This window comes from Grus americana, chromosome 11 (assembly GCF_028858705.1).
Source record: "Grus americana isolate bGruAme1 chromosome 11, bGruAme1.mat, whole genome shotgun sequence".
NCBI classification, from domain to species: domain Eukaryota; kingdom Metazoa; phylum Chordata; class Aves; order Gruiformes; family Gruidae; genus Grus; species Grus americana.
This window is the reverse complement of record NC_072862.1, coordinates 5,969,303-5,986,713: the sequence shown is the minus strand read 5'-3', so window position 1 is coordinate 5,986,713 and position 17,411 is coordinate 5,969,303. Positions and strand designations below refer to the sequence as shown.

Genomic DNA, 17,411 nt, shown 5'->3' with positions numbered 1-17,411 from the left:
GGTATGTCCCTGTGCCCAAGCCTGTCTCTGCTTAAATGAAGCATTAAGTGGTTTGTCTTTACTTCACAGGAAAGTTCAGCAATGCTTTTGGTGAGAAGAATCTCCTTCTGTGTGATTTGGGGAATGGGAATATGTTCCTTCCCGGCTTGCGGGGACCGGAGGAGCAGGGCAGCCCAGAGCTGCTGGCATCGTGATGGGCTTTTGTCACTTGTCTTGCACCAGCAGAGGATTTGGGGCATCTTCAGCTTTGCGTGTGCAGCCATGAGGTCTCCGCTGCTTAACTCCATGTCCTGGAGCAATTTGCTTTTTGCTAGGAAATGGGTGTTGTGTCCTGTAAGCTCAAATGGGAGGAGGAAAGCAGGGGAGGGTGCTTTGGCTGCACAAATGGCTACCGTCTGAGCAGCTAGGCCTGAGCATGGCAGAGGCTGAGCACAGCGTGGATCAGGGGCTCTGGAGTGGTGGTGGCCTTTGCCAGAGGGGTGAGAGTGATGGGTGTGTGATATCTGCCATGAAAAGGGGGACATAAGTGGAGAAGACCAAGAGGCAGTGAAGGAGGTCCTGGGACCAGGAGACCTGTGAGGCTTCCTGAGGCAGGATGTGACCACTGTCCTCAGGGTGGACAAGTCCTGCTCTGACATCTGGGTGTCAAGTGCAGCTAGTTCAGAACTGACTTTGTTCTCTGCAAATTCATTTAATGTTTTGCTCCTGATGGTTTTTCTACTTGGCCTGGTTGCCTTTTCTTCACTTAATGTGAATGCTGTGGGAACATGAGTAAACCAGTAGTAGTAGTAGTATGGATATCTGCAAAAGTTTTGGCAATGAAATTGCATGTTAAATTGCTCAATAGTTACAGGAAACATCAACGTCAGTAAAACAACTATTGAGTGCTTCAGAGTTTTATAACTTCAATATTATTATTATTTTTTTATAATGCAGCACCTAAGGCTGTTCATACAAAAATATTCTGTGATCACACTGAAATAGATAAATTTTTCATATTTCTCTCTGGATGGTAAGAGAAATTTGAAAGCAGTGGTTACTTGTAGATATGACAAATAACACAGTGTGGGGTTTTTTTGTTGTTTTTTTTTTTTAAGTAGTAACTGAGATGGCAAAACCCATAAGCAGTGTTCCACCTTGAAGAAATACTCTTACCACAGGATATGCTGGGTTTGTGCTTGCTTCCTGCAGTTACCCATTTCAAACAAATGAAACCTGTGCATGGACAAATTCAAAAGTTTATAAATAACACAAGCCAACTAATGTAGCCTAGTTACCTTCATCCAGAAGTACTGATCCCAAAGCAATTAATCAACGTCTGACTACAGTTAGACTTGATGATCATAAAGGTCTTTTCCAACCTAAATGATTCTATGATTTTATGAACTTGAAGTTTTCCTAGAGGATGATTGGTAGTAAAGCCACAGCTGATTACTGATTTTATTCTGGTATAAGTTCATAGAATCACAGAATGGTTTGGGTTGGAAAGGACCTTAAAGCCTGTCTAGTTCCAACCACCTTGCCATGGGCAGGGACACCCTCCACTAGACCCAGTTGCTCAAAGCCCCATCCGACCTGGCCTTCAACACTTCCAGGGATGGGGCCTCCACAACCTCTCTGGGCAACCTGTTCCAGTGCCTCACCACCCTCACAGGGAAGAATTTCTTCCTTATATCTAATAATGTAAATCTCCTCTCCTTCAGCTTAAGGCAACGTGGTCTAGTGGAGGGTGTCCCTGCACGCAGCAGGGGGGTTGGAACTAGATGATCTTTAAGGTCTCTTCCAACCCAAACCATTCTATGATTCTATTCCCCCTTGTCCTGTCACTCCTTGCCCTTGTAACCAGTCCCTCCCCATCTTTCCTGTAGCCCCTTCAGGGTCTGGAAGGTGCTCTAAGGTCTCCGTGGAGCCTTCTCTACTCCAGGCTGAACAACCCCAACTCTCTCAGTCTGTCTTCATAGGAGAGGTGCTCCAGCCCTCTGATCAGCTTCCTGGCCTTCTCTGGACTTGCTCCAACAGGTCCATGTCTGTCTTGTACTGGGGACCCCAGAGCTGGATGCAGTATTCCAGGTGGGGTGTCATGAGAATGGAGTAGAGGGGCAGAATCCCCTCCCTTGACCTGCTGGGTCATACTTCTTTTGAATGCGGCCCAGGATATGGTTTCTGGGCTGCAGGTGCCCATTGCCGGCTTATGTTGTGCTTCTTGTCCCCCAACACCCCAAAGTCCTTCTCCTCAGGGCTGCTCTCAATCCATTCTCTGCCCAGCCTGTAGTTGTGCTTGGGATTGCGCCGACCCACGTGCAGGACCTTGCCCTTGGCCTTGCTGAACTTCATGTGGTTCGCACGGGCCACCTCTCAAGCCTGTCAAGGTCCCCATTATTTTAATCATCAGCCATTTAGTTTCTGGATTACACTGTGCAAAGCGCGTTGGCCAAGCCGATAGGCTCCCCTGCCCTGCGCCTGCCCGAGAGCAAACTCTCCCACGTGCCTCTACAAAAGGGATTTGGTCCATGCCCACCCACTGGGAGTGGGGTGCGTTGCTCTGTTGCCACATAGTACTGTTCCAAGTTCTTGCTATCGTTAGCAACCTATTAATAAATTAAGTCTGAGTGATTCCCAGCAAGACTCGACAGGAGGAGCAAGTATCAGAAGTGTTGTTTTAGTTGCTTGTGTTGGCTTCGTACAGAGGAACCATTTGAGCCATATGTTTTGTGCTTAAGCATGCAGCTATGCTTTGTGTTCAAATTCCTGAGCCCTGATCACCCTAACGGGAAACACTTTTAGTTTTTCAAATTGAAGGAAGTATGTGGGTCTACTTCAGGAGTCCTGTCACTGATGTGTAATATAATAGAAGGATTTTGAAGAATGTAGTCTGAAGTACACCTAAAATTCTTGCTGATACGGTGTGTATGTTTAAAGCTAGTGAAAGCCATTGATTAAATGTTTGCTTGATTGACACTAGACCCGAGGGCTGGGAAAAATCTGCTCTACCTATATGGGTTGTTATTTCTGTGGTGTGGAAGAAAATAGGCAGCTTCTCAGGAACTGTTTTTCCCCTGCTTCAGCTGGATTTAGCACTGGAATTGGTAGTCAAGGCTACTGAAGGTATGAGAAAACCTTGATAACCAAGCAAATCGAAAAGGCACCTGAATACAGATTGTGAATCTATAGTCACCTTCCAAGTGTTTTGTTGCTGAATCCAGGCTGTAGGCTGCCACTTGGCCATCCTTGATCTCTAGTTCCTTGTAGCCAAATTCTTCTGTTACTATGATGTGATAAATTTGGCTGGTTTTGCCATCTTATCTTAAATAATTTCCAAAGTTCTGCAGATGATGCTTCCATTACTTCTTGCTTGCCAATACCAAAATATCCAAAAACCAATGTTCTATTCAGTTTAATAATGTTACAGCAAAGCTTGAGTTGAGTGTCCTGGAGATAGAGGGTTGGAGATCCAGAGGATTCAAGTTGTTCCATTTTTCTTGTATGTCCCCGTTTAGATGCATTTCTTAGGGAGTGTATGCAAACCAATAAATTGTTGTCTTGCACTTTATTTCTCATGGATTTGGAAGAACAAGAACTATTCTTCACAAAAAGGGCAAAAAGGAGCTGAGGACCAAAATTAGATCTTAAGTTGAAGCTTTTATTCATTTTGAGTTAGTGGAATTTTGGGTTTGTTTTGCAGCTCTTTGCTTGTGAGAGATGTTGTCAAAAAGTAAGTCTGCTTTGTGGCTTATCTACAGGCTGACCATGACTGGTACATCTTGGGATGTTTGTCCACGTGGGCACATTTGGGCTCTCTTTGATGTAGTGACTGCAGAAAAGGATGCTCTAGGCCAAAGACAGAGTTAGTCTCAACAAAAAGCACTGAGTTCATAAAGGCAGTCCCCACCAGATTTCAGTGATGGACCTTGTCAGGCAGCTCAAGAGGGCACTAAGTGACACAGTGAGAAATGAAACTGAAGTTTCTCAGATGCCTCCTGTGTAGCCTGTCGGGGCCTCACACTTGGCCAGAGCGAGGGTAGTTGAAACTGGTAGGTCTGTCCAAGAAGGAATGTGTCTGAAGCTGTTTCCACCCTATGGGAACTCCTGTCCTTGTTGCACTGACATGCAGGGTGGGAGTAGTTACGTCACGTTCTCCTCCATTCGGAGAATAATTGTATGTTCTTGTATTCAAATGGAAAGTATGTTTGATCAGCTGTGGATTAAAAGGAAATGTTCAGTCCCTGAATCTCTTCTTTGCATCATTTTGGAGCAATTTAATGACAGAAAAGGCAGTTCTCTGTTCTTCGGTTCACTGCTGGACTTGTGTGAGAAGGTGACACATCCTTGGAGAGCTGTGCGTATCTAGTGTACAATGGCCAGCAAGATTAAAATTCTCAGAGAATAGCTACACTTCTGTATTAAGTAGAAATCTGAAACTTAAAAGTTTGAGAAAGAATGAAGCTCTTTTATTTAAGGTTCCCCCCCTTTTTTTTTTCTCTTGCCTTGCCTGGCATAGCAAGGGCAGCACAACCGATTACAAAAAAAAAAGGGGGGGGAATATAATTATGGAGTAGCAAAATAAAGTACATGTTTTGCCAGCAAAAATGCAATGTCAAATAGGCAGTGCGTGTTTCAAAATTTGACGTGGAGTCAGTTCAGTGTATTAGTATAAATGATACAATATTTGACAATGCACAGTTGAGATGTAGATCTTGGAATTTTGCTGGTCCCTCTCCTGGGAGCGTGGAGGGCGGGTAGGAGATGGGTGCAGGAGGGAGAGGCTTTGTTCATCCCACCACCGTGGCAGGGTCGAGGGAGAACAGCCGTGGTATCTGATGCTTGCGGAGGAAAAGAAATGTGCAAATTCTGTTAGGCAAGTAGGGCTTGTTTTTAAAATAACATACTCAAAGATAAGTGTTACAAAAAAAACCTCGTTTACTGATAACTTTATCTACTCAGAAGATGAAAATTTAAGTGAAAAATAGACTTATCTGGGTAGCGTAACTCTTACCACTGGTGATAGGAAAACTGGTAATGCAGTTTGGGACTGACAAAGCAAGTGCTGTACTTATCACAGCAGACTTCTCTATTGTGTTGTCTTGCGATTTAGTGCGACAAATCAGATTAGAACTCTCTAGAAATGCCATCATAAGTGTGTTTCCCTGTGCAGTAGAGACTTTTGGAAAATAATGCAAGTTGAGCAGCTTTTGATGCCTGTTCTCAAGTACAAGCTTTTGTCAGGGAGTTGGATAGAAAGGAAAAATAAGTTTTGGAAGGTGTAGGGACTGCGTACAAGCACAGATAAGTGCATTTGGGACGTGCTTTAGCCTATTGTCAACCACTCCTGGACTGGAAAACCTCTTCCAGCTCTAGGTTGGGATAGAATTAATGGGCTGTGAAGCACCGGGGAGGCTGAGGATGTACATGGTGGAACTCTTTCAAATCCTTGGTGTTGAGCTGCAGGTCCTGGGTGGGTTGGTGGCTGCAGGGGCAAGGCAGTGGACTGCAGCACCTGGAAGCTGGAGATAGGACTGCGTAGCCGCGTGGGTTTATCCAGTGTGCCCCGCTGCCAGGGGATGTGCGTTAGGCTGGTAGGGCATTTGTTCAGTTATTTCTTACTCTGTACTTAAAAACTTCTAACCTTAGTGCTAAAGAAAAATACCATTGTCTATTAGTACAACTGGAACGAAAGATGAATAGCGAATTAGCCTTGAGCGAACTGTCAATCTGACTTTAATAGCCTATCACTTAAAAGGTCCTTTTATATTCATGAAAAAGCATGACGTCAAAGCCAGAGGAAAAAAAAATACCAGTACTTAGGGCTAAACTTGCATAGCTTCCAAGAGCAGCCCCTGTGTGAACTGTTTGTTTCTCCACATGCGTGGCTAATTAGCGTAGGTTACTATAAGTCTGAGCAGTGGCACTCAAGTTTCTTCTGCTGTTTTGGGGTAGCTTGTTTATGGTGCGTCCATAAGTGGATCCCTCAAACTGGAGTAGTGTAGAGCAAAGGATATTGCAGTCGCTTCTCTCACAACCTGTTAGTAGTATGCTGGAAATGCTTGAGTATAATCATTATCAGGTGAGTTGTTATTGCAGACTTAATTTTAAAACCTGTTGCTAAGAGGGCTTACAGTATACAGGAAATCTTTTTCCACTGGTATCTAGTATGCTTTATTTAATTTCTTCCATAAAAATAAGTGGGGACATACATGGTCACTTGTAACAGCAAAACTCACTTTAATGGAACTGTTCTAAACCAAAGAAACTTCTCAGAGTATTATTATATTTTGAGTTGTTTTCTACTTTCTGATAAAAGCATTAATGATCAAAGAAAGGTGATAAAGGATATGGATAAAAGATATGGTGAAAATTTTGCATGGGAAAAAATTGCCTTCTCTTGCTTGTTTAGGGTGCTCAAGAAGAGTTTGCTATGTGGATTTTTATATTTTGTATATAAGAAATTCTAAGTACTGAAAAGCTTATCTTAAATACAAAAATAGCTGTTGCTGAGGACAGTGATTGATCTGAAATGAAACACTTCTTTTCTTGCATCTTATTTGCATAATGTGTTTATAAACAGGCTGTCTTATTTGTATATGATTTAGACCATATATCTGAGATATAAATAATTTGTAGGCAAAAAAAGGTGTATTCCTTTTTCTGTAACCAATGTGTTACTTAAAAACAAAACAAAAACCCTAAAAACCCAACAACAAACCTTTTGGTCTCTCTGTTACTTGACATCTGATAAAGGATAACAATTTGGTTTTAACTGGTAGCTACTATCAAGTAGAAGAGTCCAGCGGTGCAACTTGTTTCTATATATTTTTAGTGAAAATTAAATGTCGCGTAGCTGAAGGTTTGAGCGGAGAACCGTCTGTCCTGGGGTATCTGTATAAACTCGAGCATTGGTCGAAAGTGAGAAATCTCATGCTGTAGGAAACTAAGTGGAACTTCTTGGTTTACTGTTAATAAGTCAGTTATTGAAACACTAGAAACATTAGCTCGTAAACTGATTTCTTGCCACCGAATGTGAATTAGTGAGGCGGTGTTGGAGCTGCACGGGTTTGTACTGTAAGTCAAACGCTTAGCTGGTGCATATGTCACAAATGCATAGCTCAAACCGATAGCACATATCATGATGTTGTAAACCAATAAAGCACTTTTTAAAATTGTCATACAGGTGCAGACTCACCTTGAGAATCCAACCAAGTACCATATTCAGCAAGCGCAGCGGCAGCAGGTAAAGCAGTACCTCTCTACCACTCTAGCAAATAAACATGCCAACCAAGCCCTGAGCTTGCCATGTCCAAACCAGCCCAGTGACCATGTCATGCCGCCTGGAACTGGAAGCAGCGCGCCCAACAGTCCAATGGCTATGCTTACCCTTAACTCCAACTGTGAAAAAGAGGTAATACGCTCTCACTGTGCATGTTCTTCAGTAAAATTGAATTGCAGTCTGGTTTTTTTTTTTCTTTTTTAAACCATATTTCCTTATTTTTAAGATGTATGTTTACCTTTTCTGAACTGTTCACTTTGAATATGCAACTACTACCTCCGTGCCTGCCTGATGAATATATATTTGCATAGAACATTTTGGCAAAAAGCCTGTGTCCTGCTAACTTCCTCTGTTTTGAACTATTTCAGCAAGTTTATGCTTATTAAAACTACTTCTCCCTGCCCTTGCTTGATGCATGCAGTGAATAATTGACCTTTGGAGGATACAAAGCAGTTTTGTAAGCTGTAGCTTTTTGGAATAATGTTATTTATGGCTCATTCAGTGTAGAAAGATCAAAGAGCATAACAAAAATAACTGAAAACCACAAAGCTTTTTGAGATATTTTAGGTAATTTTAAAGTAGAATTTGAGCAATCTCTTGCTTAGCTAGAAGGCCGGATTATCCCAGCTAATATACCCTAAAATGTTACTGATTGCTGTTTCAGGATGAGCTCAGTATTGCAAATGTTAAGACTTCACTAGCCTATGCCTAGAAGTCCTTTGCAACCTTGTCTTAATCTTTGCTGGCAAAAAACTTAGTTGGATGTTACATGTGCGCTCAGGTGCCGAAGGAAGTTGATTTGAAAGATGTTGACAAGTATAAGAATCATGTCGATATTTTTGTTACTTGACAAATGGGAGACAATTGTAGAGCTCCCTGTGTCCCCATCCTTTGCCCTCAAGTCTTTGTGCCGGATTTTTAGTACAGATGCACTCTGTGAGGAAAATGTTATGCAACTTTAAGAAACAGTTATTACAGAACATATTTTGCACATGGAAGAGAAATTACTTGCGCTCCATAGCTTCAAAAGAAATGAAAATCAAATAGTTCCATCCCAGCATCCCAGTTGTACCCAAATATTTCCCCCCGGCAAGATATTTACAGCTTCACTTTGCTGTGTCATCAGGCACATGTGTGCATGACACTGTTTCAATCGTGCTCTTTTTGGGACTGAGACTGTGCCATGAACTCAGATCCATGCTTTGCTTTTTCTTTTCTTTTCTTTTTTTTTCTTCTTTTTTTTTTTTTCCTTTTTATTTCTGCAGGGATTTTATAAATTTGAAGAGCAAAGCAGGGTTGAGAGTGAGTGCCCGGCTCTGCATACACACTCACGAGCATCATGCATGCAGGTACTGGATGACACAGGAGTTGGAGCACAGGTCCCCTTTCTAATGAGCATGCTTCTTTGAAGTGATGTTGAAGAATAAACTTGCCCCATAGTGTCTTTAAGAAGTTGAATATAAGATATATTTAAGGAACAAAAGAGCAACATTGTTTATTAGCATTGATGTCAAAAGTGCGTTATGACATCTGAAGAAGGTTGATGCTTTTCTAGCACTGTAATGTAGAGCAGAAAATATCAACCATGCTTTAAGGTCTCATGTCAGGAAATATTTTCTAGTGCAGTTTTCCCAAGACTGCATGCATGTGTTTTTGTCCTGATAGTTTCTGAGACCACATTTCTATGCTGGTCACACTTGCATTTAAAAAAAATTATCTGAGAAGACTTTAATCCATCTGTGGTAATTTGTCCTGTGTAGTCATCCTTTTTTTTTTTTTTTTTTTTTTTTTTAAACTAAGGGGGTTTTATTTCTAGTAAAAGGACTTTGGGTATGGGCTGTAACAGTTGGTTCCTTTCTTGCCCTCGCTTCAGTGTAATTCATTCTGATCATGCTTTCTTGAGCTGATACAAAAATCTCATACACTACTATTGCTACCATCAACTTCATGCATTGATTTTGTAGATGACTGTCATTTAAGCTCTTTTTTTTTTATATTGAGCATAAAGGAAATAGTCAATCCTGCACAACAGGTCAGAGTACCTGCATGGGTGCTTTGTTTCTCCTGACCGTGCAGGAGTTTATGGAGGCACCTTCCAGCCCAGCCCCGGAAAGAAGATGACTTGCACCACCCAAAATCATGTCCGAGCTGCTCGTGGGTGGTGGTTCCTGGGAAGGGTGTATGAGGGACATGAATCCAAGGGATTTTGTTGTTGAGGGCGGGCAGCCTGTCGCCCAGCAGCGAGCCTTTGTGCCCTCGCCTTGCCCTGCAGGTGTCAGGGGCTCGGGCATTGCTGTCTTTGGCAGGTTTTGACCCCACAACTAGAGGAAAGAGGTGGCAGGATAGGCAGGCAGTGCTGCATGGGGGAGAGGGACTCATGTCGTTAGCGTAGCTCGTTCTGTGGGGAGCTGTCTCCGCCGCCGTTCCTGGGAGGAGCGGTGTGTCCGTGGGCAGGTAACTGCTGATGGGAGGAGTGGGTTACATCATGCAGCCTCAGCTTTGGCTGTCCTGGCTGAAAAGCAGGAGTCATGGCTGAGGGATTGGATTTGGAGCGTGTCAAAAACCGCACAGGCACCTCTGGTTGGGCCCGTGCTGCAGAGAGCCGGTGTGTGGCTGAGGTGCTCTGTCTGGCCTCTGTCCCAGTGGTTTTGATAATTACTCTTTTGTTTTTCTTTGTCTACCTTTTCTGCTGCAGATGGATGATGTGATCGACGACATAATTAGTCTGGAGTCAAGTTACAATGAAGAAATCCTTGGCTTGATGGACCCAGCCCTGCAAATGGCAAATACGGTACAACGGTCCTTTCCATTTGGTTTCCCTGTTAAGTCTAATTGTCTTTCCTCAAGGGAACACAAAAATGTAGCATCACTTTTTCTCCGAGCAGTTAAGTAGTTATTGTATTGTCCCATAGAGGATAATAAGGTTTTCTTTGAAGGGTTTAAGGTATACACTTGCAATGAAAAACCTGAATTTAAAAACAGAAGCTGTAGTCAGGTTGAGGAAATACAAGTGGCAATTTTGCTTCTCTTACTTCAAAGTCAGCGAGAGGATTGTAACAGAGGAGTGAACTAAGCTAACAGAAGTGAGCTCATACCCACCAGTATAAAGATCGCCATGGACATTATACTTGGCTTCAGAAAACCTAGAGGGTTTCTGTATCTTCTTATGTTCAAGTAAGAAATTGTACGCCACGCTTAAGCATGTGTTAATGCCCCTGTCCAAAGCTGCTCTAGTTTAACTGTTAGCTCTGACATCATGGCTTTAGCTTAACCTGATTGCAAAGGGAGAGAAGTCCCTAGGCAGGTGACAACAAACATGGTAGAAAATCTAAAAACCGAAACAACTCATCAAAAGAAACAGAAGGTGAAGGAAAAAAGAAGCTTAAAAACTGAACATGGGGAAGGGGTCCAGCTCTGGGGGCCCCAGTACAGGAGAGACATGGAGCTGTTGGAGCGAGTCCAGAGGAGGCCACGAAGCTGATCAGAGGGCTGGAGCACCTCTCCTATGAGGACAGGCTGAGAGAGTTGGGGTTGTTCAGCCTGGAGAAAAGGCGGCTCCGGGGAGATCTAATTGTGGCCTTCCTGTACCTGAAGAGGCCTACAGGAAAGATGGTGAGGGACTGTTCATCAGGGAGTGTAGTGACAGGACAAGGGGGAATGGGTTTAAGCTGAAGGAGGGTCGATTTAGATTAGACATTAGAAAGAAATTCTTTACTGTTAGAGTGGTGAGGCACTGGCACAGGTTGCCCAGAGAGGTTGTGGAGGCCCCATCCCTGGAAGTGTTGAAGGCCGGGTCGGACGGGGCTTTGAGCAACGTGGTCTAGTGGAGGGTGTCCCTGCCCACAGCAGGGGGGTTGGAACTAGATGATCTTTGAGGTCCCTTCCAACCCAAACCATTCTATGATTCTATGACATAGGAAGCCTGTGAGGAAAACCAGGAACACTGAGATGCGAAAGCTGGTGAGCGAGAGAAGGCACAGGTTACCTTCGCATTGCTGTTGTTGTTTGCTGGTTCACGTTGCTGCGCACGTTAATATAATCGTACTTCTGGCATAATCTTATTTTGATCTTTTGTGGAGGGTAGTTCCAGTGAATTTTTTGCCTTAGGCTTAAGTGCTGTTAGATCTGGCCGAGTAGATGTCTGCCAGTGCTGGCATCTGTTTCTTTTTTATCTAGTGCCAAAATTTAGAGCTTACCACATAGCATCAGTTTTGTTGCATAGGTTTACATTTGCTGACAGTAGTCGTCTGATGTCATGTTAACCTAGTCCTATGCTCCCACAGATTCTCACAGCCCTCTGAGACGTGGTAAATGCCGCAGGAAACGGCCCCCCAGCATCCCTTGCTAAATAGTGCCCTTTGAGCAGACGGAGAAATAACTGCAGAGTCCTACCAGAAAGAATGAATTTTCCTTTAATCTAAGATGATTTGAAAAGTGCATCTGTCCTGGAGTTTTGAGAGGAAAACTTATAAACCTGTGAAAAGATAGTTTTTGAGATAGTTACTCTCTTTTTTTAAAATTGAGGGTTCAGGTTCTTCTGGAGTCCTTGCTCTGAAGTTCCATTGGATCGGGACCCATTAAATTAGAGGACACTTGGCTTTCTTTGTGCTTTTCTTCCTATTTCATTTCACAGGGAGCCCAGCAGTGGCTCTTTGCTTCCAGACAAGCACGTAACGGTACTCTGTGCTCTTTTGGTGCAAGGGGTCCATGTAGTCAATATTTAGGGCAGTCTGCATCCCTCCTGCTTGCTGCATGCCAACAAGCCTTGTAAGGCCTGCCTGACCCACGTTTGCTGTGGAATTTCAGAAATTGCCCACTCTATGTGGTGAAGTCTGTAAAATAAGGATACAAAATAGTAGAATTAAGATTAATACAGTTAAATTGGTAAAGGCAAAAAGCATATTTCAGTCTCTAAATTAACCTGGTACCAATCCTGAAGAGATGGAAATTGAACCAAGTTTCTCAACAATTTGTTTGGAGGGGGGGGGGGGAAGAAAAAAAAAAAGAACCTGATGTAACAGACACTTTTCTTTTGGAACAGAATTTAGCTCTGAAAACACACAACATTTTACTAATAAGGAATTAATGTCTGTAGATTAAGCTAAGTAGAGGTGGAAGAAAGCAAGAGAGGAAATGGTCCCTAAAGAGACACAACCTATAAATAGCTGTGCTGAGACTACGACAAAGGCTGTTATTGTTCCATAACCAACAAAGAACAAAAGGACCAGTTAGTTACATTTGGTAACAGTACTTAATTGATAAGCAAAAGCAGAGATTTCTGTGTAAAGCAAGCTAAGGGAAGTTTCCAAGTACCTCTTAATTGAAAAGGGCTGGTTGCAATCAACTGCTTGGGGAAGTGTTTGTAAACTTGGGTCACAAGTTAACTGGCTTTGCTTCTGTGGTGAATAGTATCACAAAAGGGTCTCTAGTTTGCCAAGAGGATTTTCTGCATATATATATGACCTAGGAGTTGAATTGCTAGGTACTGTGTAAAGTACTCTTGTATGCCAAGTTGAGATGGCAACTAATTCATCCAACTAATCAAGTCCTAGCAAGAGTTATGGAAAGCCGTATGAGTATGGCAGGCAGCTCCACTTCTGAACATGACTTTCCTGTGGAATTACAACTCCAGAAATAGAGAGGAGCCTTGTTTCAGGGACTGTCACCGAGCGTGTGCTTGTAGGTAAGGGAACAACACAGTCCGTTGTGGGCTGCATGAGCTGGGGAACAGAATCCATTCCAGTTTCTAAACAGCCTTCTTGATCCCGCAGCTGATGTCTCAGTGATTTATAGAGAGCCCGGATGACCTGAATGTGGGTGGTTGTTTTGTTGGAGTAGTGGAGAAGAAAGGAAAGCCTCAGACTCCCCTGAATGTACACTATGATGAGTCTGCAGTAATAATTTACTGTATTTGAAATTTCTTTACAAAAAAGCAGTAATTTGTTTGTGCACCTTGTGAAGCCAAGGCCTAAAAATGTGAAATCTCATGAATAAAGGTTTTTTTAGACTATGCTGTTTCAATGAAGGTTACAAGCTAAGCCTGGCAAAAGCCACTCTTCCTTCATTTACTTTTTGAGAGAGTAAAGGTGGATGACCTGAATGATGCTGTATTTAAATTTCTTCTTAGCCAGAAGTGGCTAACAAAGCCTTAAAGGCAGCATATTGAAGTTGGAAAGTTGCTAGAGTTTGAAAGTGGAGAAGGAGCCTCCTTAGCACCAGAAAAAGGCCATCAAGTTCCATGTCCTTCTCAGTTTTGAGACTCACACCTCCCCGTGAAATGGCTGTGGTAGTTTTGAACATTTTCCCGTTGCTTTGTACTGGGGAAAGGGATGAAAAGCTCGACTGTCTTAATAAATTAGAGCTGAAACGTTTGCAAGCAATGTTTAATTTTTTCCAGTTTCTTCCAATAGGAGGCATTTGGCAGATATTGGTGCATTGTGTCCATTATAAGCTGCTTCTGGGGGTTTTTTGGTGGTGTTTTTTTTGTTTGTTTTTTCCCCCATTTCAACCTAGTTGACTGCTTTTGTGTGCTAACAGTGCTGCCAACTGCTTGTCCATTTCAAACCAATGCCCTCAGCATAGGGGTCCTCTCCCCTTTCCAGTTCCCTGAACTCTGCACTATTGGTCTTACCTTACAAGTCAACTCATTTTTATTTCTCTGGGACCTGGCATAGAATTGGGAACAGATGATGTGCCTCAATTTTAACTTATCTTTAACTGGAGGTATTTTAGCCACGTGAGATGAGCTGAAGTGTTGTATGCACTTTGTATTTTTCAGGTGAAAGGGGTTGTAGAAAGTTAGTCCCAAAGATGTGACTTGCAGCCAGCATGGAGAAGAGGCCTCTCAGAGGCTCACACTGAGGGTAGACCATACATGTAGTCACACCCGTAGTAAAAAGTTAGAACTGAAGCTTTGACCTGAGGAGCTCAGGTTGCTGAGAAAAGTAGTCAAAGAAAAGCCGATCAGTTTCTTTGCTTATGGATCACTGATTTAAACTGAGATTATTAGCATCTACCTCTAATATAAATTTCCTTGATAAGCATTCATGTGTACATGCAAACCTGCAACCTTTCTTAGCAAATTTTTCCCTTCATCCTCCTTTATTTAGGTAATGCCGCCTCGGCAGTGCTTGTGCTTTGGTTGTTGCACAGCTCTTGGTATGGTTCCTCTGGTGCCTGCAGTTCCTGCAGGAGTTCAGCATGCACGTTCAGCAGCTGCTGCCTACGGAACCGTCCCCTCTTGTGGTGGTTGCTTGCACGGGTCTTGTTTATTTGCACGGAAATCCGGCACAGTGTTGACACCTTTGGGGAAAAAAAAAATTAAATAACAAACCTGTTGTAACAGGCAGGGTCCATCTTGCAGGAAGTAAAGCAGCTTGGTGACCTTGACTGTTCTCCATCTATATAACATATAACATAGCTGCTTTACCCAGGCTTCAAGGTGCTACTTTATAGATTTCTGGGGGAAAAATAAACAAACAAAAAAACCCCCCAAACTTCTTTTTTAATTCCCTGAAATTCCTAATTCGATTTCACGTGTCTGGTTCTGAACTTCAAGTCCCTGGGCTACAAACGAGTTCTTTGTGCTCTCTCCATGCTTAGGAGCATGAATAGGAGAAGCGCATCCAAGTCAGAAGGGTGTATGACGCTATTGCTGTGCCTGTGTCATGGATGCATTCGAGGGGCCAAAAGATAGAAGGGTCAGCCTTGCAGAGCAGTGAGAGAGTGAGTGGTCACCCTGACATTAATGTGGATATGTCACAACATGGACTGTGGTCTCTGATGGACATCTGTGACCTTAGATTTATGATAGATATTCCTTTTTCTTTCTTTTTTTTTTTTTTTTATATTGCATTCGAGAGCTAAGGGGAGGGCGAGGAATTGTAAGGTTGGTTCTTGGTGTGAATTCAGTTACATTTTTCCTCTGTCACTTAAATATTGAGTCAGGGGACTTAATTTTCATTGTTGACCACTGTCTGTTCAAGACAAGTGTCTGCATGGCTTCTAGCTGGAGGTACTTTAACAGATGCACATCAGCTTTGGTTTTTATGGTAGCTCCAGAGGGCAGAGGAATTTTCTTAGGTCTCAGTCTGGCAAGGACCGTCAGTGGGAGTGTAATAGCCCAGGCTGTGACTCACTCCATTGTATTCAACAGCATCATTTACATGGGTGTAAAGTTAATACTCTAATCTCTGCTGGATCAGTGTCTTGGAGGGATTGGTTTTCTTTACAGAAATGATGATAAGAAGCATTGCTACTCAGATAAGATAGCAAAGTGTTTTATACCTGTCTTTTCAAAAACTGGTTTGAACACAAAAGAGAGATGGGTAAAATAATCCACTCAGGGTAAACTTCTTTAAATACGATTCAGTTTAAAGGGCTAGCTGTGATTAGCCTTGTTGGAGTGCTACGCTATTTCTGTATAAGTCTCCTTGCTTAAACGTACCTAAATAAGAACAGCAGAATGAACGAGTAATTGAGGAAACTTAATGTCAAAATAATCTTCCTCCTACTGGTGCGCGTTCTTGTTACGTAAGTTAAAGTAAACTTAAAATTTTTCTGTGTAGGTAGCTTTCCAATCACATGAAAAATGTGGTTGATTAATAGAGTGTTCTCCCTCAAGCATGTGACAACTTGCTAAGTACTTCCACTGACCTGTTCCTGGAAAAATGGGGGCTTCTTCCAGGACTGGTCTGTAGGCTCTTTCAGAATTTTTGGGTGAGAGAGGTAATGGGGGTACAGACATAATAGTTTCACTGAAAAATAAGGAGCAATAATACAGCAATATTGTCAGCGTGTTACCTCTTCCGCGTATGCTTGAGAAGGCAGAATTTTCCCAATGTAGCTGTTTTATTCCTCATGCCTGCGCATATCTGTGACTTTCGCTGACCTTATTGCACGCTCTGTTTGCACATGGAAAAGAGCACAGATTTCCTAGCAGATCCTAACTTGTTCTTCTGTACAAAGCCTTTCATAAGGGCAAAACAAATGATCCTTTTCCTTGTTTATCTTTTTCCAGTTGCCTGTGTCTGGCAATTTGATTGACCTTTATGGCAACCAAAGCATGCCTCCTCCAGGACTAAACATCAGCAACTCATGTCCAGCAAATCTTCCCAATATAAAAAGGGAGCTCACAGGTAAATATGTCTATAATACCACCTTGGAGCAATAGTGTAACTGGTTTGAATTCAGGTGATATTGGACATAATTTCTGTTAATAGACTATACGGCTGAATAGTTTCTTTTTGCTTTGCGGACCGTTTTTTAGCAGCCATATTAACCTGCGATGCAGTTGTGTTCATGTGTGGGCATGTGTGTCTTCACTGTGATAAATTAAGATAAAGTCCCTAGTTGTTATTGTGCGATCTGCACATTGAAAACATTGTGTCACGGGAAGCTTCCGCGCGTCTCTTGCAGAGCTATTTTCTAGTTTGGGCTTAGTGTTTGCTCTATCAACACCGAGGTTTAACAGCTTCACAGCTGGAGTCTCTGTGGGATTCATGTTGAGGAATGCTGCATGTTGAGGCTTTACTCTAGTAGGGAAGGGCAGTAATGAACAAATAGCCTGTTGTAACGTGAAATCTGGACCTAGATCCTATAAAATCCTATAAAATTAGGCACTTGAGAGAGAATATGCATCTCTTAAATTAAGATGAAAATGAAGTATCCCGTACATTTCTTGTCATGTTGGTTCTTCCAGCAGTGCTCCGAATAAGCCATGGGAGGCAGGGGGAGGCGAGGGGGATGTTAAAAGCCTCTTTCTCTCCAGCACATGTGTACAGAAGCTAGACAGTTTGAAGGAAGAAGTAAGAAGTTTCATATTCTCAAGCATGTTTTAGTTTTGCTGTTCTGCTTCACTTCAAAGGGTAAAACCACATGTAGGGTACAGTATACAAGGGAAGCTGCTCTACAGGAGAAACAAATGGAGACCCATTCTAGAACTGATGACAAAATCATCTTAATACCCAGAAATGGCTGTTCTTAAGCCCAACAGGGAGTCGAACTGTAATGCAGTGTGGTAGAGGCATAGTTTCTTGTCTGTCATCTTTCTGGATTTCTGTTGTGAAAACTCACAGGCTGACTCAGTTGCAAAGCAGGTTCTGGGCAGGAATTAGTGTAAGTAGAGCAGTTTTAATAGCCCAGGAGTCAG

General features: G+C 42.7%; 1 protein-coding gene across 6 annotated transcripts in view; it reads left to right on the top strand.

Annotated features, from left to right (window-relative positions):
- Positions 1–17,411, top strand: part of MITF (melanocyte inducing transcription factor) — a 126,898-nt gene that overhangs the window by 97,709 nt on the left and 11,778 nt on the right. For 4 of the 6 annotated variants that reach the window (XM_054838092.1, XM_054838093.1, XM_054838094.1 and 1 more), the window contains 4 exons: positions 7,166–7,393; positions 8,527–8,610; positions 9,957–10,052; positions 16,281–16,398. In XM_054838092.1, coding sequence (XP_054694067.1) covers positions 7,166–7,393; positions 8,527–8,610; positions 9,957–10,052; positions 16,281–16,398 — 526 coding nt within the window. The remainder of the gene's footprint in view (positions 1–7,165; positions 7,394–8,526; positions 8,611–9,956; positions 10,053–16,280; positions 16,399–17,411) is intronic. The other 2 variants (XM_054838096.1, XM_054838095.1) reach the window with 1 other exon arrangement.